Below are 24394 nucleotides of genomic sequence, written 5' to 3'. Positions count from 1 at the left end.
GCTTTTTTTTTAATTGACATTTTCTTAGCAGGTGTTGAGTTCCTGGCCAGCTCATTTGCTATGTGTTTTGTTTAGAAAATTCTGCCCCTTTAGGATCTTTTGCGTGGTGGTGTTTTGTTGTTGTCATTTTGTTCTGTTTAAGACCATCATAAATCCTGCTTGCAATATGAGGGTTACTTGAGCTCTTACCTGTATTTTTTCCATTAATAGTACCTTTCATAGAATACTGATAATAGATAAGTGGGAACCTTGCTCAAGAAACTCCTAATTTTCCTATTCAGGGATACTTTTCACCTTTTCTTTGAGGGATAAGTCTTATTAATAAACACATACATGTCTCCTGGGTATCTCAAAACATAGCTAACTTGGTAAATATTTAGTAAAAAGTTGGAGTGTCTTTATATAGACACTTTAATATAGAAACTTGTTTCTATATTAAACTAGAATGAATTTACTTCAAAAGGTATCATAATTACTTCCTTCATACAAACTTCCTTTATCTTCCTTCAGAACTTGGCCCTTTGGAGGCAGCTAAGTGGCGCAGTGGATAGAGCACTGGCCCTAAAGTCAGGAGGACCTGAGTTCAAATCCCGTCTCAGACCAAGCACTTGACACTAACTGTGAGACCCTGGGCAAGTCACTTAACCCCAATTGCCAAAAAAAAAAAAAAAGAACTTGACCCTTTGGTTGTAATACTAGGTTGGGGGAAGGAGGTGCCAAGATGAACTTGGCACTAGATATGGCACTAGATATCAGTTAAATGGATTTCTCCATATAGCCTATTAAAATTGTCTGACTTCTTACTAGTTCACAGGGTGCAATTGCTTGGTAGAGAAATGTCAGAAGAAGTATTTTCATCTGTAACATGCCCTTCTCCATATTCAAATAGGCATAAACATAACAACCTTACCTCATTAGGTAGTTTACTTCTTGGGGAGTCTTACTTGAATTAGCTAATTTTGAGCACTTTTAAGAACAGTTGGTTCAACTTCTGATTTTGGTGTGCAGGTCCTCCTAAGGGTGTGTTAGATTAAGATAGAAGGGGGAGGCTTTCTTCTTATTATAATGGTGTCTGACAACCTGCTTTCTTGTCCCCGAGTAACTAGTTGTATGAGAAAGAAAATGCCACATTAGATGAGCTAACAAAGTGGGGGGGGAGTCTAAATTTGCTTAAGTGTCCATGGACAACTCACTTAATCTCTCTGAGCTACAGTTTTGCCATTTGTAAAATGAGAAGGTACACAACAACTACCCCACAAGATTATTTCGAGGAAAGTATTTTGTAAACTTTAAGTAACTTAGTATATATAAATGTGAGTTGTTGCTGTGTAGTCATTTATATTCTACTCTGTGCCAGACATGGTGATAGACACTGGAGATAAAAAGACTAAGAGTTAGAGTCCCTATCTTCAGAGAGCGTACATTCTACTGGGGGACAGGTATGGGATACAACTAGAACACTTATAAGTTAATACAGGAGATTTATAAAATAAATGTGGCATGATTGGTAGGGTGGGGGAAAGGTCAGGCAGGACTAATTACTGAGAAAACCAGAAAAGGCCTCTAGAAGAAGGTGGCATTTGAACTGAACCCTACAGGAAGCTGGGTAGGGGTCTGAAAAGGGAGGGCATTGCTGGCATAAGGGACTGAAAAGATACTGGGATTAGAGAAGAACTGCTATGTATGAAGCATAGCAGCAAGTAGACCACTCTGGCTGGAGCATAGAATGCATAAGAAGGAGTAAATATTGAAGGGCTTTAATTGCCTAATGGAGGTGTTTGTTTTTTATCTTAAGAGACCATTGGGAGCTACTGAAGCTTCTTGAACACAGGAATGACATGGTCAGATGTGCTCTTTAAAAGGAATATAATTTTGGCCACCATGTGGAAGGTGCTGAGCCCAGATATCTGGGCTTTTTGTAGTCTGGTCTTCCCAGGACCTCAGGAACAGATGTCCTTGGTTGAGGGTAATTGAACTGTAAGTTATGCTAGAATTATCTGGATCCATCCATAGAGGGAGGTGAGTTGGGGAGGGTGGGCATTAATTAATTTAAGAGATCTGAGATAGGATTGAGTGTTTCTTTTCTAAATTTTCTTCACTCTGTTTAAGCTAATACTTAATAGGATTGGTTCAGTGAGCAGAGAACAGTTAGGAGAAGCCCATGTTTGAGGTTTTCTCATTTTCCAAGTCATTCTGCTCCCACTTCTAAAAATTAGCATTCTAACATGACTCTTCCATAAAGGTACTATGTTAATGACATAGAAAGAGGCTTGTAGTTCCTAGGAATAAGCCAGCAGCTGTCTTGGCTATTTCCACAGTAACACAGGAGCTCCCTCCCACAGGAGGACCAGGCAATCAACATTCAATCTTATTTTTTACAGAGTAAGAGACATCCAGCGTTTTATGTAGGCAGACACTAGCTTAGATGTCCCTTAGATTACTTTGGAGCCATGGGACCAAAATGGAATAGCCCCCTTCACTTCCTTCTAGGGCATCTTTGGCCTTAAATTAGATGGATGACTAGGATGAGTAGTTATAGGAGACTTATCACTATTTTAGGAGAATTGTCACTATTTTTGAATTACTGGTAACCTACCCTCTCTACCTACATATCAAATGAAGCAGTTACCTTCCGATTCCCAAGACCAGGAGTAGATGTCCTTCACCGTGCCCAGAAGCTGTAATTTCTCTGTTGGCTCTGTTACTCTGTTGTCAAATATTGACTTTGTTGAATCCAGAATGTTGTTCAGCAGGCAATGCCACTGAATGCACAATGAGAAATCAAAAGGAAAAGACATTAGAACAGATTGCCAATGGACCTGAGTTCTGGTTTTCAGAGGTGTATTACTTACAGTTTCAAATATATGATTTAGCACATCTCCGGCAACTCACCCTTAATGAAGTGGAGGGGCTTATCAATTCCCAAATGTTTAGAAAGTTGCTGCAGGGACACCCGTTACATTACTAGGCATATAAAGATCTTGTATAACATGGCATAATGGTTCCATGACTTACGGCTGCTCTTGGCTTGTGGTCAAATCAAATCTTGGGAACACGTCCTGGATCCTCACCGTAGATACTTTGATTAGTTGGGCAAGCACAGTCTTGTATAACAATTTTCTTCAACCAACTTTGGTAGCTTCTCATACATTTTCCTCATGTATTTGGTTGTTATTCTGTACATTCAGTGAAAAACTCGTATTTAGGGCTTTTTATATATAAAAACCAATTTGCTAGTGAATCTAATAAAGACTTCTTTTTTTAAATTCTGAAATTATTTTAAATAATCTTAGAAGCCAAGGAAGAGAAGAAAGAGCCTATTTTGTAGGTCTTATAATGTTATCTGGGTAATAATGGGTAAAATGTGAAGTGACTTTAAAACTTTAAGAATACAACTTCATCACATATCACAAAATTTGAGTTACCTATTGATTTACCTCTGGCTGTATGTATAAGAAAGAGAGATTTTGTGACAAGGTTCAAGGAAGAAGACACATGCATTCTTTGCTTCTGCTTGGTTTTTGCAAGATCAAAACATTGAGGGCACCTGAAGATGTATGACCAGCTTAAAATAAAAAGTTCTGCTCATTCTGACTCCTAGTCGCCTGTTGTAATTTAAAACCTTCTGATTGGATACAGATGCAGTATCATAGAGCTGGAAGGGGCCTTAGAGATCATCTAGTCCAGTGTTTCCCAACCCAAACTGTACAACGGACAGGTAAAAGATTAAATTGTCTATAGACAGTCTTCTACCCTCCCTAGCTCAGGGGTAGGGGGGGAGTTTTAAGAAGTGAGACTTGCTAGTAATTTTGTGAACTGGTAAGAATGTGTTCCAGATCAGTCAACAAGCATTCATTAAGCATGTACTGTTTGCCAGGCGCTGTGTAACCGCTGGATGGGCACTTAAGAAACCCTGACCTAGTCAAACACCCCCCCCCCTTTTTTTTTTAAACAAACAAAGAAGCTAAGGGCCAAAGAGAACTTCTGACTTCTCCGTGGCTACACAGTAACAGAACTAGAATTAAAATTCAGATTTCCAGTCTGCCATACAAGTATTCTTTCTGTTATGCCAGGGCTTCACTAGTATTGGTTTTATTTACTTTCTAGAATACCAGTCTCATAATAAAATAATCACTTTATGGTCTTTCTAGCTATGTTAGTGATGATTTTAGGTAATTTCCCTTTATCTTCTCTGTATTCAAAACCTCATGTGAGACTTAGGGCCCCACTTAGCTGCAGGTGGAAAAAAAAAGCAGCAGGAGCCAGAGCTTGTACATTGAGACCTCTTTTTGCTCCAAAGGAAGTCAAAATTTCATTTCTTTTAATCTACTTAAACTCAAGTACTCAGTCCTAGCTCTGCCATTTGTGTGACTATTTAATGTCTTAGGGTTTCAGTTTCTGTTAAGTAGGGGTGAGGGAGGCGGGGTGTATGACTAGATAGGTTCCAAGGTCCCTTCTAGTTTTGACTCTATGCATATTCTGTAATCTTTTTTAAAAATTTTTTATTAATTAATTTTGATTTATCTGCAATCACTTCCATATGCTTTTGAGTTTAAAATTTTTCTCCCCCTTCCTCCCCACCACCCTCCCCAAGATGGTGCACAAATGATTCTGTAATGTTGAATAATGTTCAACCCCACTCAGACATAAGTGAGGGAGGTGAAGGTGGTGGCAAAAGCAACCTCTAGGCAATCAGCAACAATGAAAATAGCTGAAAACAGCCAAACATTGAATATTCATTATGTACTGAGATTACTTTCTAATTAATCAACAAGCATTTTATTAGGCGTGTACTGCATGCTAGGCACTGGGGAAGTAGATAAAAATTACAATTTTATCCTTGGGATACCTTCTAGGAAAGGTAGGGAAACATAACATGTAGACATATAAGTAAATATGTAAACATAAGTTAAAAAAGTGTAAACAAAATAAATGAGGTAGTTGTTGGGCGGAAGTGGTAGAAGGACCTGGGGAGATCACTGCAGGTTTCAGGTAGAGGTGGCATTTGAGCTAAACTTTTGCAGGGCAACTGGGGATTTGAAGAGGTGAAAGTCAAGATGGAATAAATGGGGGATGGAGTGTGTGCACAGAGACAGCAGGTGGAATGTCATGTATATGGAACAGCAAAAAAGTTTGGCTGGAATGTAGAATGCATTTTGTCCTTGTATCCCCAGCACTTAACAATTGTTGGCACATAGTAGGAACCTCATAGATTAGCATCTTTGGTGGGTTGGAGACTTCCTAAATCAGAAGGAACCAATTGTCTGTAAAAGATAGTCCATAACATGAAAACTGAGAGAAGTCAATCCAAAATCATGTATTGAAACACCTACTATGTGCCAACACACATTGAGGATGCAGAGACAAAGATCACTGACCCTCAAAAAACTTATTCTAATTCTTAGAATAGAGGAGCACTACGTGAATATAAATAGATTTTAAAAAATAAATACAGAGGGAGGGCCCTGGCACCTGAGGGGGTTAGACATCGAGAAAGGTTTCATGTAGAAGGTCACACTTGAACTGACTTTTGAAGGAGAACCAGCAGTTCCATGAGGCTGAAGTGAGGAGTGCATGTCAGGCATGGGGAAGAGTCAAGTACGAAGGCCCAGAAACTGGACATGGAATGTCCTGTGTAAGCAACAGCAAGAAGGCCAGCATAGCCAGGCCATACGGAGTATGTAGAAGAATGTAATGTGGAACAAGTCTGGAAGGGGGCTAATTTATGAAGAGCTATAAAAGCCAGTTTTAAGAGTTGATATTTCATCATCCCTTCTTTCTAATCTTCAATATCTTTCTATCCTTGGTTCCTTCCCTACTGTCTTCAAACATGTTCATTTCCCCTGTCTTTGAACCTTCACTAGGACCCTACCCACACCCTGAAGTTGTGGTCTTATATCTGCCTTTACCATTTTTCAGCCACATTCCAAACTGTTCCTCAGTCTCTTTGCTCCCCTTTTCTTCTGTCTCCATATACACTTGGTAACCCCATTGGCTTCCATGAGTTGATTGTCATCTCTATACAGATGACTCATAGAGCTCTATAACTAGCCCTATTCTCTCTTAAACTTCAGTCATTTATCAGATACCTATTGTACATTTCAGGCTGGGTTTCCCAGGAACATCTCTAATTTAACATATCCAGAACTGACCTTGTTAGTCCCAGAACCCACCTCTCTTCTAAACATCTGTATTTCTGTCAAAGGGGCAACCATTCTTCCAGCTTATAAACTTGGCATTATCCTTGACTGTTTCCCCTTCCTCACCCACCCCAAGAGAAATCTGAGGGGCAAAGGTTAAAATTTCCAAGCATATCAATTTTTTTATTTAAGCAAGGCTAACAATTGCCAATAAATTGGGCCCAAGACCTCCTCAGTAGATACAACACCATTTGGCGGTTTACACAGCATTCTTGTAGTCAATAAACAGAAACAAATCAAATGACATAATCTTGAGCAACATAGGTGTTCCTTCATTCTGATTGATTAGCTAGTGATTGATGCAATTTTTGTGGTTAAAAAGAGAAGTTAAACAGAAAAGTTGATGTAGGAACATTTGGGGACAAGGAATTTGAGGTTTGTACCCTAGTTTTCTGGAACATTCTGTGGTTATTACATTCTCAGAATTATATGAACAAATCTTTTACAAAAATACATGTCACAAAATAGGGAACATTGACAAGAGTCTAGTGATCAGTCTTATAATGAATATGAATTGAATTTGGTTTTCACAATTCCCCCCTTTGATCCTTGAGGAACCTGTTCCTCATGGATCACTTATACATGAGCTTAATGTAATGTAATTAGAATTTACATACGATCAGCATCCTAAACCATCATATGTTTCTGTGGAATCAAATTAGAAGAGACTTTAGTGGTACAGTTGATACATCAGTTAATATAGAACAATTATAGAACAATATAATCAATTTTCCCCTTTTGGGGCTTTCCCAAGCCCAACATTCTTGTAGTAGTGAAAGCATAATTACAGAAGCAGAAAAGCTGGATTAAGGTACCAAAGGGAGTTCATTTAAACAATATGAATCAATGGATTCATCATCCTTAGTATCCATCTTATTCGTTTCAGAAGGAATAGGGACCAGACTGGTCAAAAACTTTTCCCAGTGTCTTATCAGAAACAAGTGCACAGTGGCATGTATGTCACAAATCGTTATCATAGGATAGTAAGAACTCATTTGATTGTGATTGTCAATAAACTCAGCAAACAATAAAAATCATGAAACAAACAAAAAAGGCTGAAACAGTATAACAGTCATCATCATTAAACCTGCTCCCAGTGTCCATTCAATCAGCTTGTTTATCTTGAGTCCCACAGGCACCAAGTTTGGGTGTTCACCATGAAGTTCATGTTGACTACTTCTGCATAGGTCATGAGAATGAGACCTATTCCAGATAACTACCTGGGACATCTGGAATAGGTTTCACTCTCAGGGAAGCTCTGAAGAGGACCCTAGCAGATCTACTTCTCTGGTTCACTAGCTGGGATTCCTAGGTAATCCTACTAATATTTTACAGTAACAAAACTCAATACAATTTAAATTTGATTTGATTTAACCAAGTTTATGTGATCAATTTTGCTGTTTCCATCTTAACCTAAACCCTATATTTGATAAGGACGATTTTGAAAACTTTACTTTTTCCTAATTCTTATTTTTCTAATTCTCCCCTTAGGAAGATATCACAGATCACCCTAAAGAATGAGATACTTCAAGCTCTTAATCTTTAAAGTATTTGCTTGTTTGAGTGCTGATTTGAGATTTTATAAATAAAACCAATAAATTACTTCTTAATCTTGTCCCATTCAAAACCAGTTATTTTCTGAACTATTCTATTGATATATGACAAATATTTCAAGCACTGAATCAAACAAATTCAGTCAGTTGCCCTGATTATAGAAATTTACTACAAGAGAAAAAAGAGGGACATGGTTATATGACTGTCCCCTCAAGGGCATAAGCCATAATATGGGAAATATTCCCTTAGCTCTGTTTGATTTCAGGCATGAGTCATATATCAAAATTCCACACTATTCATAGGGTATTATAGCCAGACTCAGAATTACTGAGGTGGAAAAATTTCCTGTTCAGAAAGTAAATAGCACTATGGGAAACTGAGTCCAAAAGGATCCTACCTTTGCCTATGCAAGGTTGTCCCCTAAATATCCCAGGTATAGACATCCACCTGTAGCAGTTCTCAGACTGTACTTGCCCTCTTTGGGCTGCATTGGCATTCACCTTTGAATGGTGGATTATTGGCTTCTTGACAATTCAGATCATCATACCTGAAATCAAAACTTAGAAAAATATCCAATTACAAATCCCACAAGATTTTACCTCAAATGACAAAATTTTACTAATTACAGCTTTAAAGCTAGGTTATTATTCTTTCTCTCATTCCAATATATATGGTAGACAAAGAGAACAAATAAGGAAATTTCATTTATCCTTCATTTATTCTGGAGTTTCACACATAGATAGTGAATACTAGTTTATACATATAGTGAATGTTTGGTGCAAAACCCCCCAGAAAATTCTGCCTTTAGTAAGCCTTCAGTATTGCCTGTTCACCCATAGGGCAAGATTAAAATCTTTGAATTTAAGATCTGATAACATATAACACTTATTAATAGGTACGATTTCATAATTTGCAGAAGTAACAACCAAATATTTTAAGATGCAAACTTGTAAATTTCCCTACTTTGACTGGAACAGGTTCTAGTTCAGGGGTGGGGAATCTGCAGTCACATGTGGCCCTCTAGGTCCTCAAGTCCCCTTTGACTGAATCCAAACTTCACAGAACAAATCCCCTTGAGGACCTAAAGGGCCATATGTAGCCAGAGATCCAGGTTTCCCACCCTGTCTAGTTCCTCAAATTTCATCACTTTAGGATGTTACAACATGCTTTCAGCAGAACTGACAAGTTCTTATAACCTCGCCCAAATAGAAAGCCCTAAGGAACCTCACAGCTTAAAGAGGACAATTCTTATTGCCTACTATATTTTAAGGCACTGTTTTAAGTAGGATTAAACAATATCTGCAATTAAAAAAATAATATTAAACATGCTTGTAGTAGGAACTGTGTGGAATGAAAAGTGGAAGAGAAAAAATTACTTCTTTTTTAAACAATCAATGGTTTATCAAATGTAAACATGAAACAAAACTTATTAGTCAGGTAACGTTAATTTAGTAAAATGTATTTCCAAATTATCCTGTAAAGAAAATAATTTTTTATTACACTTTAACAGTTTATGCTGATAGCATTCAAGACTGTCTCTTGTAAATTCAATGAAGTTAAACTGAGGTATATACTCTGAGCAACATCAGTTTATTAACAGTGACACGTATAACTGTTAACAAAATGGGTCAGACTGGCCACCTCAGTAAGGCCAGTGACCCAAATGAGAAGGGGGGAACGCTCTTTATTGACATACAAGAAAGAACGTCTTGGAACATTACAGTTGGCTATACTAAGAAAAGTGGGCTGGCGTTTAGGTGATGTTACTCATGCAATGAGTTACTCTGACAGTTAAGGAATGTTAATTGTTTATGAGACTACCTTCTCTTGTAATCTTTGCTAGGTGATCAAAACTACCAGACTAGCTGTCCCCTTGGAGGGGAGATAAAATCTCTAAAATTTCACAAGGACAGACAACATCTTTTGGGGGATGACACCAATTAATTTGTTGGGGCTTAAAGATAACAAGCAGATGTCCTACGGGCCAGTGGTGAGAGAAATAACAATTTTTTCCTTTAATTATACCTTTAAACTAACTCTGAAGGAAAACTAAATTCTTGACCTCAACTCAGGGATATAGCAGGGTAGCTTTAGATCAGAACTAATTCAATTATAAAATAATTATAAATGTGTATTATTTTTAAACTATTTTTAAATGTTTAAAATGTTAAATTTATTCAATGTTATATATTATAAACATTTATAATAATTATAAAATCAATTACATTGTAAAATCAGTACAGCAGAAATTAGAGGTCTCTAACATGGATTTTGATCTTTTCAAGACCAATATATCTTACACATATATTATATGTAAAACATTTACATAGTGCTCACCATATGTCAGGCACTGTGCTAAACACTTTACAATCACATGATTCTCCCATGGTATTATTTATTATCCTTTTTACATGTTACTGGAATTTGAGGTAAAGTAACTTGCTTGATCAGGCAACTAATAAATTTCTGAAGCTGAATTTGACTCAGATTTGCTTGATTCATGAACTTTCCAGTATCACTGCATTAAATAGCATATTCTGATTTGCCACAATTATAATTCAATTTGAAATTCTGATGAGATTAAATCTAAATTTTTTTTTAAATCACTAATGAAAATATTTAAATCCCAATTTTCCCACTGCTTTCAGTTAGCACAGCTTTTCTTTGTATCAGTTCCTTTGTTTTCTTAATTTAGCTCCATCTTTTCTCAAGGCATTTCAGTTGTAACTCTGGGAAGGTCAGACAGAACAGGGCTGTATACAATTTGGATTTAGAAAGGTAGTGAGCTACTGAAAATGAGTGCTTAGTGGAGATCTTTTAATTTTACAAAATGAATTCATTTAAAAATATTTTTAAAAGTTTCTTAACCACATAACTAGAGAGCATCATATTTGTTCTAATTGAAACAAACCTATAACTGCCCTATACTATTATACTGTACAAATTCTTTGACTTTTTAAAAACATTTTTATATTTGCAATGGCTGCCTTAGCTTTTCCTAATGAATTTCTGTTAATTCTGATCAAGTCACTCTGAAGGATTGAATGTTGGGACTTCGATCACTAACTTATTTTATAAATAGATTACTGTCTTTTCTGAACTACATTCTGCTTTTTCCTTTATTTCTTTCTTCACATCCAGTATTAGTTATAGAACTGATCTTTCCAAATTTCTTTACAATTTAACAAAAGTTTTTATTACACAAAACCAGTTAATTGCAGTATTTTTGCCTTTGGGGTTCTTAAAGGCTTACAAATGCATAGCTTATTCCCATTTCTTTTGGTGACTTTGTTTCTAGTTTACCAATAAATTTATGTCATGTACAGTAGTTAATTGCTTAGGCAGAAACAAACATTATTTTAAATTAAATTTTACTTACTTTTTAAGTTGCTATCTGATTTGAACAAGTTTCTTTTTGCTTTGGAACTTCACTGATAATGTCTTTCAGTTTCTCTTTTTGATTTCTTCTAAAATAAAACTGCAAACTCATTCACTTGGGAACTTCAGTTCCATATCTGTGAAATCATTTTGCTCCTTTTCACTAAAACTTTTACAGTTTTTTTCTTAAAACATTCATGTTAGAAAAATCTGAAACAAAAATCTACTACAAGAGTGAGTGAAGGAAAGCTTCTGAAGCAGGCACACCAAACTCTAGTGGCACTGGTACATTGGTAGAATCAACTTTTAATTGGTTAGTAAAATCCATACTCCTCCCATCTGAGCCTTGATTGGACCAGCTCTTCTGAGTTACACTCTTCCTGAATCGCTCATCCCATGTTCCTCCATGTTTCTCCTTGTCATGTTAGCTCCTCCCAGTTCACTCATCCCATGTTCAGAAATGGTGTCTATCTCCGCCCTCGAGGTATGTCAGTTAATATTCAGTAAGCTTATTAAGTAAGGGTAGTGGAGAAAAGCCTTTGCCCAGTCCTTGACGCGGACAGGTTGCAACCGGTTTAGCCTCCAGGGTTCTTTCTTAAGGAACTAGTTGTTTGCAAAATGTTTGGGGCACTTTCTGATTGGTTGAGGGACCATCCACAAGATCTTGGAAGTCCTTCTCAGAATTCCCTTGTTCTGCTGTAGAAGCCTAACTTCTAATCCTTTCCCACAACTCACTATTTCAGCATTTATAAAATTTGGAAATTTTATTGGAGAAATAATATTTCAGTCACAAATTTAGTTTCTGATTCAATGGTTCATTTGATTTAGGTGAGGCTGTTAAATAGCCAATCTTAGTTTCTTTAATAAGCAATAATCAAAAGTACCAAATTGGGTTCAAAATAATTTGTCAGCTGAATCTTTAGCAGTTTTAGACCAAATTTCACATAATTTAATAGCATGCCTTTTTTTTTTTTTTTTTTGGTCATCCCAGGGTGAACTCTGTAGGGGGGAGAGGGGGTTTCATTTTGGTATGCTATTATTGGAACCCATCCTGTCTTCTGCTTATAAGAGGATCTCCCTTAAGGGATTTTTATGCATTAGTAACAGAAAGTTTCCTCTTCCTATAGAAAGAGTGCCAGGAATTGACTTTCTTAGCTTCATAAGGGATTCCCTAAGATGGCATATATAGAAGAGACAGATTCCTATAGATACCTCTACTTACAGAAACAATAGGTTACTACCTCCTGCCTGTAACAGTTGCCAGCTGTCTTTAAGGGACCAGGGAACTTAACTGCTCTGAAATTTTGAGATTGTGGTCAAGGGGCAGTCCTCCATGATGGAAGACCCTTGGTGAAGAATCAAACTGGAATGTCCTAGATAGAAAATTTCTCATAAAGACTGTCTGGGTTGCCATGGTCCCCCTCAGCCTCCTGGCTCACCACCTGCTGTGATAGAAATCTGAAGGACAAAGATGACAGTTTCCAAACATATCAATTTATTAACAAGGCTAGCAATTGCCAATAAATTGGGTCCAAGACCTCCTCAGTAGATTCGACACCATTTGGTGGTTTACACAGCATCCTTATAATCGATAAAGAGGAACAAATCAAATGACATAATCTTGAGTAACATAGGTGTTCCTTCATTCTGATTGATTGACTAGTGATTGATATAATTCTTGTGGTTTAAAAAGAGAAGTTAAGCAGAGAAGTTGAGGTTGGAACATTTGGGGACAGGGAATTTGAGGTTTGTACCCTTCTTTCATGTAACATTTTGTGGTTGGCACATTCTCAGAATTATATGAGCAAAGCTTTTATAAAAATGCATCTCACAAAATAGGGAACATTGACAAGAGTCTAGTGATCAATCTTATAATCACTGTGAATTGAATTTGGTTTTCACACCCCATATACCCAATCATCTTGCCATTTTTATTTCCATAACATTTCTCCTATCGTTCTCTACTCACACAGCTCCCACCTTATTAATTAATTATTATTACCTCTAACCTAAATTATTGCAGTGGCCTCCTAATTAGTTTCCTTGCCTCAAGTCTCTTCCCTACTCTAGGGCCATCCTCCAGACAACTACCAGAGTGATTTACCTTAATGACAGGTCTGATCACATCACTCTGTTATTCATACACCTCCAATGGCTCCTTGTTGGCCTCTAGGATGAAGTATTAGGGTGTCCCAAAAGACTTAGTGGGCTTTAGGCTTTATGCCCTGTATAAACTCTTCTGTTTGCCTTTTCAAAACCCCTCACAACCTGGCCACAATCCATCTTTCCAGCCTCATTGTACATTATTCCCCCTTGCTTATTCTGTGGTCCAACCAAATTGGTCTTTTTTTTTTTTCCTGTTCCTCATACTTGGCACTCTCTATCTCCATGACGTTGCATGAACTCCCTCTTTGCTTCTGCTTCAAAAAAAATCTCTTCAAGATGGAACTCAAGCACTCCTGTCTGCATACAGCATTTCTTGATATTCCTTAACTTCAAATGCTCTCCTATCATGTATTTATTCTTTATATGCTAATATATGTATTTATTGTCTCCCCTATTAAAATGTAAGCCCCTTGAGATTAGAGATTGACTTTTTCTTTATATCTCCAGCTAGCGCAATGCCTAGTACATAGCAGGTTTTTGATAAATTCTTATTGATTGATTGGTTGATATTCTATCCATAGGCAATAGGGAGTCACTGGAATTTATTAAAAATTTGGGGTGATGATATGGTCAGACTTGTACTTTAGGAAAATCACTTTGGGCCTGTGTGAAGCATAACTTGGAGTGAGGAGAGATTTGTGGCAAGGAGATCAATTAGAAGGGTATTGGAATAGTCCAAGTAAGAGGTGATGAGGGCCTGAACAAGGGTGGTGGCTATGTGGGAGGAGAGAAATAGATGGGTGTTGTAAAGGCATAAATGAAAAGATTGGAACTGACTGAGGGGGAGAGAAAATAGTCAAGAATAACACCTAGGTTGAGAACCTGAGAATCTGGGTGGCCAGAAGGATAGTGAGTGGTGGCCTTGCCCATGATGGGGGTGGGGGGATGGGGGACTAATAAATTCTGTTCGGACATGTTGCATTTGAGATGCCTCCTGGATGGAATGTTCACTAGGCAGCTGATGGTAGAGAACAAGACTTGAACTGGATATGAAGATGTAGGAGTTACCTGCATAAAGATGGTATTAAGCCCTTAGAAGCTGATGAGGTCAGTGAGTGAGAGAATACAAGAGAAAAGGGCACATGGTGATGTACCTTTTCTGTTAGTAGGCATGAAATGGATGCAGCAAAGGAGGCTGAGAAGAAACAGACAGGAAGAGAACCAGGAGAGTAGTGTCAGGAAATCCCGGAAGAGGTCAATAGTATTAAATGCTTTAGACTGTGCAAGAAGAAAAAGATTTGAAAAAAAGCCATTAGATTTGTTAGGAGATCATTGGTAATTTTGAAGAGTCATTTCAGTTAAGTGATGAGTGGTCGTAAGCCACATTTTCAAGCCTTTAGAAGTGAAAGGCATGGGATACAGATATGGATGGAAGAGAGCAGCAGAGATTAGAAGAGATGGGAATGCTGAAAGACAAGACAGCAGTGCTTACCAAAGATAGTCATAGAAATAATGGGGTAGGGTAGAAACATTTTATGAAAATATCAGTAAGCCAAGTCCTACTTTGGTCATCTCAGAGGACATTGCTGTATTGGGGGGGAAGGAGGGGAGTAGCATGCTGAAAGCACGGCCAATTCAGCACTTTTTAGAGTTGTGATAAACCAAACAATTCAGCGGAGTACTGTATAACTAACCTGTATAGTACTGTTTATATGAGCACCTGCTGCATGGTAAACTATAACTCATGTTCAGAATCTCCAGTGTCCCTGGCCCAGAGTCTTAATGTTGCAAATAAAGATGCAATGAATTTTAAACATTTTCATAGGATTTAGAGCTGGAGAACACTTTTGTGGATCACATCTAACTTTAATCCCCTAATTTTTTTTTTTTAATAAGAAAACCCATGTTCTAGAATGGTTCAGTGGAATGTCCAACTTCTCTCAGAAGCAGGATTTGGAATCCAGGACCTCTGGATCCCAGGTCCTGTTCTGCTTTTCACCATATCACACCACATCCATAGCTTCTTTTCTTTTTTTTTTTTTTAAAGAAGTTGTTAAGCCTAAGTATGCTATTTCCATTATGTCAAAAATTAAAGACTTTAACGTTCTAATTATCTAGAAAAACCTAATTTACCAAAAAAAAGGTTGTTTCAAAATGCTAAATTAGTAATCTAGTAAATCTAGCTCTATTAAATGTTTAGAAATCTGTTCTCTTAATAACAGTCTACAATTTTAGTTGCTTCTAATTCCTTGTGCCAGTATGTAGGTTTTTGCTACTTATACTTAGGATAGGACAGTCACACTGGTAATAAGCAAAGCCTGAGATTTGCGCCTAGGTCATCTGACACCAAATCGGCAACCGTTTTGTCTCCCGAGATTGCTTCTTAGCCTTAAGCCTCAGATGGTGTCTTAATATCTATTCGTGTGCAGAAAACTTGTCAGTAGTTTGCCTTGCTCTTTTGCACAGGAGCACCATCTAGTGGCAAGCAGAATAACTAAATGTATAATCCTTTCTAAAGGAGTAGTGTACCTGCCTGTCATTACCACAATATACCTCAAATATTTACCTAGCTATGGGACACAGAAAATTCTATTGTGATGATCGTATGGAGAGGACAGGTAGAATGTTAAAAATATGCTAAAAGAAAGAAAGGAGCATTTTGGCAATCTTTTTATGTGCATGACCTTCAGAAAGTACAAGAAGTTATAATTTTTATAAACTCAAGAGATGGCTTAAACAGAAAGCTTAAAGCATAGTTATGGTTAGGAAAGATTTCTTATATCTAACATATTTCTAAGGGACCTGGAGGGAGAGGGGGGAGTGTGTTCTTAATACGATGTTTCATACACTCTGTGGTAAGAGAAGAGACGTTCTTTTTTTCTAAAAGCTGAACTCATTTTGCCTTTAAGGACTTAGGGGATGATATCTAGGTGTGTTATAGAAGGAAATGGCAAACTACTCCAGTAACTTTGCCAAAAGAACCCCAAATGGGGTTACAAAGAGTTGGACACGACTGAAAAAAACAAATGAATTTAGGTGTGCATTTTGCAATCTTAAGCTTGAGTTTAAGAGTACTGAAGAATTGCTGATACTCGTTGGGTCTGTTCACAGAACAGTTTTTCTGGCTTTGCATGTGCACTTCAGTGGGGGGGGGGTAATAGGGAGGACTGAACATAGTTAATAGCACAAAATGTAAACAAACATCCAGCACTACTGTCTCTGGTTTTCTTCCAATTCAGGAAATCATTCTGAAGATCCCCTTCTCTGGTACTGATAGCTTTTTTCCTCCCTTTCTTATTTCTTCAGCAGCGTCAGCCTTTATACCAGAAAGCTGGCGGGTACCATGGGAAAAAAGCAAAACAAGAAGAAAGTGGAAGAAGTACTAGAAGAAGAGGAAGAAGAATATGTGGTGGAAAAAGTCCTTGACCGGCGAGTGGTGAAGGGCAAAGTGGAGTATCTCCTGAAGTGGAAAGGCTTCTCCGAGTAAGCTGTTGATTGAGTACTTACTATGTTCAGGGCATTGTGCTGGATGCTGTTGGGATAAAATGAGTTCATCTTGCCTTCAAGGAACTTATGATCTATTAGAGGAGATAAGAGGTATCTAAATAACTATAATGGTAGAATGTGATCTCTGGGTAACAGTTTGTGAACTTGTGGGTATTGAATATTTCCACATAACTCCACATCAGAGGCAAAATCATGTTGTAAGTGAGAGATCAGCTTCATTTTTGAGAGAGTGAGTTTTTGTTTTGTCCCTAAGAAAAAAGATTATCTATACTAGCTTTTCTTCTTTATTGGTCCAGTTTGTTGGTATGGTTGTTGGATGAAGTATTGACCAATTGATGATGTCTCAACAGCTAACCTGACAGCAGCCCTGTTAGTTCAATTACAGTATTACAGTAAGTTTAGCTGGAAAAATTGACTTTTGATGCTCTGGTTTCAGTGAGGACAACACTTGGGAACCAGAGGAGAACCTGGATTGCCCTGACCTCATTGCTGAGTTTTTACAATCACAGAAAACAGCCCATGAGACAGACAAGACAGAGGGAGGCAAACGCAAAGCTGATTCAGATAATGAAGATAGGGGAGAGGAGAGCAAACCAAAAAAGAAGAAAGAGGAGGTAAGACTGGAAAAAGGAATTCTTCCTTAGCCCAGATTCATACTTCTTTCAGAATAACATAAAATTAATTGGGACTGAGCCTTCTAAGTTCATTTCTTAACTCAATAAGCTCTTACAAGTGTAGTCTCAAGTAAACCAGTCTCATCATCCTCCCTTTTCCCCCACTTACATAAGAAACAAAAGTTGAGCCTTCTAACTAATGTTTAGAGAACTACTTTTGGATCCCTCTACTGAAAAGACCCCATTTCTACCCTGATCTTTATGTGAGAAAGAAAGAAGCAAGTTTCCACTGTTGTCACCTTAATGGTGCAATCTCTAATTGGTTTATATCCTATAGAGCAGAGGTCCTCAATATTTTCAGTTCTAAGCTATTTTTTAAAGGTTCAGATGTTTTTCCAGTTCAAATACTCCAAAGTAGTTACTTCTAAGGATAAAGAGAGGCAGATAGTTCCTTATACAAAGTGCAAAATCTTGCAGATTTATACTGTGCACATGCTGGTAAGAAATTCACGTTATCCTGTAGGAAAGTGGCCACTTTTAGAATTGGGAGGGCATAAATGATTCAAAACATAGGAGAATTTAGAACCAAAGCAGACTTCTGGACATGGAAGTCCACGTATTTTTCTGTACTTCTGATCTTTCAGTCAGAAAAGCCCCGAGGCTTTGCCCGAGGTTTGGAGCCAGAAAGGATAATCGGGGCTACAGATTCCAGTGGGGAGCTGATGTTCCTGATGAAATGGTGAGCCTCTCAGTGCCTCTGGATTGGGGGTAGGGGGGTGGGAGGGTGGGAATGTGGTGACTGTACCAGAGAAAAAGAGCTGATAATTTCAGTTACTCAGGTATGAAGTCTGGGCCCTTAAGATTCTGTGGCTCTTTGCTCATTTTTTTTTTTTTTTTTCAGGAAATGAGAGAAAACTGGAGTGAAGATAGTATTTCACTCCACTGCTATAAAAATGCAGGAAAAGATTTGAAATGTAATTGGACACTCTTTCACCACCTCCGAGTAACAAATTGAACTGGCCCCAGGGGAGAGCATCTGTATTTGTATTGAGCTGTGTGATTCTCTTTACTGGATCAGTCCCACACCCTTCCAGTTGATAAAAAAGGAAATCCCACAATTTCTTAGTCAGCAAGACATGTTTATCAACAAATACAGAGTAACCCCACTAACTGCTTTCACTTAAGCATTTACTTTTTAAGTTACCAATTGGATATACAAATGGTAGGTAATTTTCCACAAAGCATCTAATATAAAGTAAAAGTCATTTTGATTCCTCAAAATTTTCCATAATTATACTCCTCCCCCATTTAATATTGCTTCTCTAATCTCTTATTACTTTTTAAAAATGAATCTCATCCATTGTATTTTTTAAAATGAGTAGCTAGAGCAGTCCTCTAGAATCAGAACTACTTCAAAAGCCCCATCCTCTGAGACTTTATTATCAAACTAGTAACTGCTCAGGGTGGGGAACCTGTGGCCTTCTAGGTCCTTGGGTTTGGCCCTTTGACTGAATCTAAACTTCACAGAACAAATCACCTTAGTAAAAGGATTTGTTCTTTAAAACTTGGACTCAGTCAAAAGGCCGAATGCAAGAACCTAGAGGACCACACATGGCCTTTAGGCTGAAGGTTCCCCATCCCTGGAACATCTCTACTGATTCCTTTACTTTAGAACTGTGGTTCTCCAACTTTTCCACGATGATAGAACCCTTTAGTGTAAACCAAACTTGGGCAGAACCCTTGTAGTAAAATCCCGTAAAATGATTATTTTTAATGCCCACACAACATAAGGTTAATTTAAAACACACACAGGGTTCCTTTCAGCACAGTTTGAGAAACGTGGCATTTGAAGCCTGTCACAACGGACATTACATCTTCCTGTGGGATTACCAGGTTTGGTCCTCCTTTAGCAAAGTTCTTAGTCACAGCTTGCCCAAGCTGAAAAGAAGTTCTGTATCTAAAGAGCTACATAGAAAACAAAAGTTGGTTCATATCACCTCCAGAGCTCAGTTGTCTGTTCTCTGTCTGCATGTAGTAAGATCTGCATTGAACTCTGATCTGTGGGGCCTGGGCTGCTGCGATGGACAGGTGATGCTCTTCCTGCTTCTGTCATGAGACATTAGTAATGCCCCAGGGATATTAATTTTTCCCCATAGTCTTGTGTCCCAAAGGACCTTAGAAGTTATGTGTGGACATGTTAGTGAGTGCCAGTTAGTAATGTTATTGTCAAATGTAAACTGTCAAAATTTCTATTCAGAGTCATGAAAATTAGGGGGAAAAGTAAAATGTCTGCTTGCATTAAAAGATTGTGAGGCTTTATCCTTACTTGGAGTCAAGATGGCTCTGGCATCTTAGCTTTCATCAATAGTAAGAGGTGAGCCTTAGATCAGCCTCTGTAAATTCTTCGGGGAGTCTGATATAACCATAGTTCAGGAATAAGCTTACTATAGAGAATGAACCACGCCCATCATACCATTGTAGGATGAGGAGAGCCAGCTTCTTGGTCAGTTCTTGGCAAAGACATACGGGTGTGGCAGTGGGAGAAGTGATCAGCCGGACGAAAAAGAATCTCATTGTGCAACATTACCCGACCATAAGTCATCAGCAAACGCTACTTGGAGCATGCTGCTCACCCTGTGGGAATGTTTGATGTTCACTGGTGGAGCCCCCCCCAATCCAACTTGATCTTGATAGGCTCTGCTTTATTCCTGCAGGAAAAATTCTGATGAAGCGGACCTAGTTCCTGCTAAGGAAGCCAACATCAAGTGCCCCCAAGTGGTCATCTCCTTCTATGAGGAGAGGCTGACGTGGCATTCTTACCCTTCAGAGGATGATGACAAGAAAGACGACAAAAATTAATTCCATCATGTGCCAGCCTCTGTGTCCCTCAGACTGTGGATTTGAAATGGGGAGGATAGGAGTTCTGCTTGTCTTGACACCATAGAGGGGGCTTGAGAAGATGTCCTTTGAAGAGTCAGTATGATTCCTGTGCCCTGCAGCAGCATCCCAAGGGCTTTAGGCAATTCTGTGCTGTACACTTTGCAAACCTGTCCCAGTGGAGGGGAAAAGTGTTTGGGGCACCCCATTCCTCACTTTGCTGAGAGGAGAAGCAAAGGCCCTTCCATGAAGGACAGACCTTGTGGAGCAGGTGTGGGGTCGAACAAAGAGATACTGCAGCTCTTCAAAGAGCATCTCCACAACCCATGGCCGCCTTCCCAATAGTGTTAACTCTGCATTTTTACCACGTAGCATGTGTGTAGTTTTTGGCTATTACTGGTGTATCATTTGGAGGGGGTGGGGGAAGGGATAAAGGGAATGAGTAGGGTCATTTTTTGTTAAAATGGGGAGGGAGGGAGGGGGGAGTGAACTGACAATAATCCAGTTCCATGTCCAGAAACTTAACTTTTTTAAATGGTCATTGGCAACATAAATGAGGACTGTGAGAGACTGTACAAAGCTGTGAATGTCTGAAACCTATAAGCCAAGGTATGCTCTGCCTGAATTTAGTGCTATCTCCCAAAAACTACTCCAAGCTGATTGGAGATGAAATTCTAGTAGAAGTTGAGGCTGGGGTCGGGGAGGGGGGCTTGAACGGAGAGGAGAGAAGCACAGATAGGCCAGTCTGTTGTTTAGTTAAAGGTGCTAATTCTTGAAATTGAACTGAAAATCCTACAACCTCCCATCTCCTCCAACTGAGTTGTTTTAAATCTCAGCTTGTCTATCCAGCCAATGATACGTGGAGGTAGAGGATAACAGGGCCCATAGTCTTAAGGTAGATAACTCTTGGAGCCTCTGTTTTTTTGGAACTCAGAAACCATTTATGGTGGAGTTCTAACACTGACAGCACAAGTTTAATCAGATCAACACAAGGGTTGAATGATTTAGAAAGCCTCAGGAAAAGAATGAACTTTTACCCTGGGCATTGGTTCACTTTTAAAAAAAAAAAATGGTTAAAATGGAATTTTAAAAATCCTGGGAATTACCCAGTCCCTGAAATAATTCATGTCTTGAATCATGAGACCCACCAGTTCTCCATGTCATCTAGGGTGGGCTGTACTAGAAGGTCATTGTAAAAAAAAAGAAAAAAAGTCTTTTTTTTAAAAGCATGTTTTTAAGTTTCTGTGAAAACTTTGATTAAAATGTAAACTTGTTGGATTTGAACTTCATACCAAGCTCTGTCAGTTTTTGTCTTAATAAAAATTTAGATTTATAATCCCTGGTTTTCGTCGTGACTCTAAACCTCCTATTGCCAAGAACTTTGGTCTTGGAGCTTTCAACTTGTTGGAAGCCTGATAACAGTTGACAGCTTGATGAGCTCTGGAAGATTTTGAAGGAGTTGGATAACAGGTGATATTCCTAAACCAGCTGTTTGAATTCTGCTTCTGGGACTAGAAGCACTATTTAAACCCATATAAATGAGAATCATCATTAGTACCAGCACCAGTCATATTGGTCTTGCTCTTATAATAAAGTATCAGAAACACCCTGGGAAACCTTTAACAGGATCTGTTTTTAGCAGGTGCATTGGGAGTATAGCAGACCCGAAATGCAGAGAGCCTGAACATCCATCAACATCTGCCCCCCATCTGAGAGCTACGGAGGCTGCCACGAGTTTAAGGGACTTGGCCACTAGGTCATCTTGATTTTGATTGTCATTGACTAACTCATTTTCACAAATGTTATATGATCCCATGGCAAATTCACAAATTTTAAAACTGTTCTGACTTGGCCCCATTTTTAATGTCTTTAATGATACTTAACATTTCACTTTGAACTATATTGCTCATCATCATTGGAGGGATTGAATGGTAAAATTCCACTGAAATCAATTAGCATTCTTGCCTATAAGTAGTTCAGGCAGTACCAATTTGCAGGACTATTTTTAAGGAAATGTATTATTTGGAGGGCTTTGTTCTAAGTTTGGGACAACATTTGACTAGGATTAATTGTTCCTTCATACCTGTTCAGAGCACTAACTGTAGTCACTCGTGTATTCTATTTCAGTTATCATACCTGTTCAGAGCACTAACTGTAGTCACTCGTGTATTCTATTTCAGTTATACTTGAATCAGGAAGTTCCTTTTTTGGTTCAGCTTCTCCAGTTGGTTCCTGGGATATCCATAGGGTGGAGCTGTGGGGGTTTATGGACCGAGCTGCATCAAAGAGAAGCCTTCCTGTGCAGAGGTCTGGGTGTGTCTGATTTAGAGAAATGGGTGGTATTGGCAGAAGTACATATGAGTAGTAGGGAAAGTGGGAGAGCTTCAGGTATCATCCCAGGATTTTGCAAAACAGTTCTGTCCCCCTCTGCAGCCAGGGCAACTTGCTGTTCTTTGAGGTGACAAAGGGTGGAATTCAGAACTCTAGACCAGAAATCCCTTTCTTGGTAGTTCTAGACTAAGCCTTTGGAGTCCAGTTGATAAGGGAAGAGAGCCGTCAGAAATGAAGGGTGATGTGGCTGAGGGTTGTAATCATTAGCATTTAGTTGCCAGCACTTAACAAGTGTTAGGAATGGAAGAGCCATCTCAGCCTCTTCCATTACTGTAGCCCACTTCCATACCTATTTAGATGAAAATAAAAACGTGACTGGATCAGATTCTGCTTAGTAAATGATTCCACTTCACCAATGCATTTAACAGGAGTCCACTTTCAGGTGCTAGTGTCAACCTAGTGTTCCCATTGGTGATCCAGAGAAAGCATATGTATGTTAAGACTGAAGAAGGGTGTCTCTGACAAATCATCTCACCAATGCCTGTGAATCTGTACATCATTAGTGGGTAGGTCGGACACTGTCTCTCTGGGTCAATTCAAAGTGCCTAACATTTAAATTTTCTTCATGGAGGTGGATCTGCTTTTTTATTTCTACCCATAGATCATGCTGCCTTGCAGGCTTCATCTTCAGTGGACTGCAGATGTGCTGAAAGGAAATGAAATCTGAAATAGCCCCCATGAAAGCAGAGCCCAAGCTCCTCAGGCAGAGCAGGATGACTCAATTTCATGGCCAGGGTCAGAAGGACCTAGTGCTGAAGTACTGACTTTAGAATGTGTGAAGGACAATTATGCTTTTATAAAGATCTTGTTTACTCTTTACATAATAGCTTGGGTTAAACTCCCAACAGAACAAGGTTTATAGTGTGGCCTGGTTAATTTAATGGTACACATTTGGGAGCCTAGACCAAAGCTACTGTTTACTCTAAAATCCTAGCTGACTTTGACCCCTGCCTGTTTGTACTTTGCATAGCCTCTATTTAGACTGGACAACTCTGGGTCCTGGTTCTGGGAGGTTGGCTGGCTGTTGTAGTCTCCTTTCAGTCTTGAGCTGGGGAGTGTAAAGTTTAAATCAAGAGTGTCCATTTAATAAGTGTTTAAAATTAAAAAGCACAACTCAATTCCTCAAGCATTTCTCCGTAGCCACTGTAAACTTTTGTTTCTTTGAAGTGGTCAAAATACCACGTAGAGGAAAAGTGAATTTGTGGCCATTGTTTTTCAATTTAAGGTTGAGAATAATTCCATCTTAGAGTTGGCTGCTATTATCTATAAACTGAACCTATCCCGATTCTATTAACTTCCATTTGGCAAGAGCACATAACTATTTGGCTGGACTTCACTCCTCCCCATAACACCTAAGGAAACATTCTTCAGTTTCCCAATTATGCCTTGCACACTACTCTTTTAAGTGCTTTGTGTACCACTCTATCCCTGTTTCCATACTCCTTGTTCAGTTTTGACTTAAGGGGCTAGAGGAAAGCTGTCCTGATGAAGTATATGTGATGTGATTTAAGAGTACAAGACAAGATTATCAAACAAACTGTGGGTGGGCCTACCTTCCAAATGATGGGTGTCTGGGAGTGAAAAAAAAAGTATCATTGCCAAAGAGCCAACACTGGTCTAGTTTGAAGCTGCTAGAGGGCTTTTACCACTGGTTAAACACGGCTTTCTCTTACCAAAAGGAGGCTTGCTTTTTATAAACTTGTTTAAAGTTTAGCATGGGAAGCCAACTTAAAAGATTCCCTGCTACTATGTATGCTATTATGCAAA

At 38.6% G+C, this 24394-nt stretch overlaps 1 protein-coding gene across 1 annotated transcript; it reads left to right on the top strand.

Moving 5' to 3' along the window:
* The first annotated feature begins 3656 nt into the window (after positions 1–3656).
* Positions 3657–20682, top strand: CBX1 (chromobox 1). The gene is made up of 5 exons (XM_027873167.1): positions 3657–3718; positions 16545–16721; positions 17182–17359; positions 18004–18098; positions 20074–20682. Exons 2-5 carry the CDS (start codon positions 16582–16584, stop codon positions 20216–20218), a joined length of 558 nt encoding a protein of 185 aa, XP_027728968.1. The 5' UTR covers positions 3657–3718; positions 16545–16581; the 3' UTR covers positions 20219–20682.
* The last annotated feature ends 3712 nt before the right edge of the window (positions 20683–24394 follow it).

The sequence above is a fragment of the Vombatus ursinus genome, unplaced genomic scaffold (assembly GCF_900497805.2).
Source record: "Vombatus ursinus unplaced genomic scaffold, bare-nosed wombat genome assembly UNPS02014801.1, whole genome shotgun sequence".
In the NCBI taxonomy this organism is placed as follows: domain Eukaryota; kingdom Metazoa; phylum Chordata; class Mammalia; order Diprotodontia; family Vombatidae; genus Vombatus; species Vombatus ursinus.
This window is presented reverse-complemented; position numbering and strand designations above follow the sequence as displayed.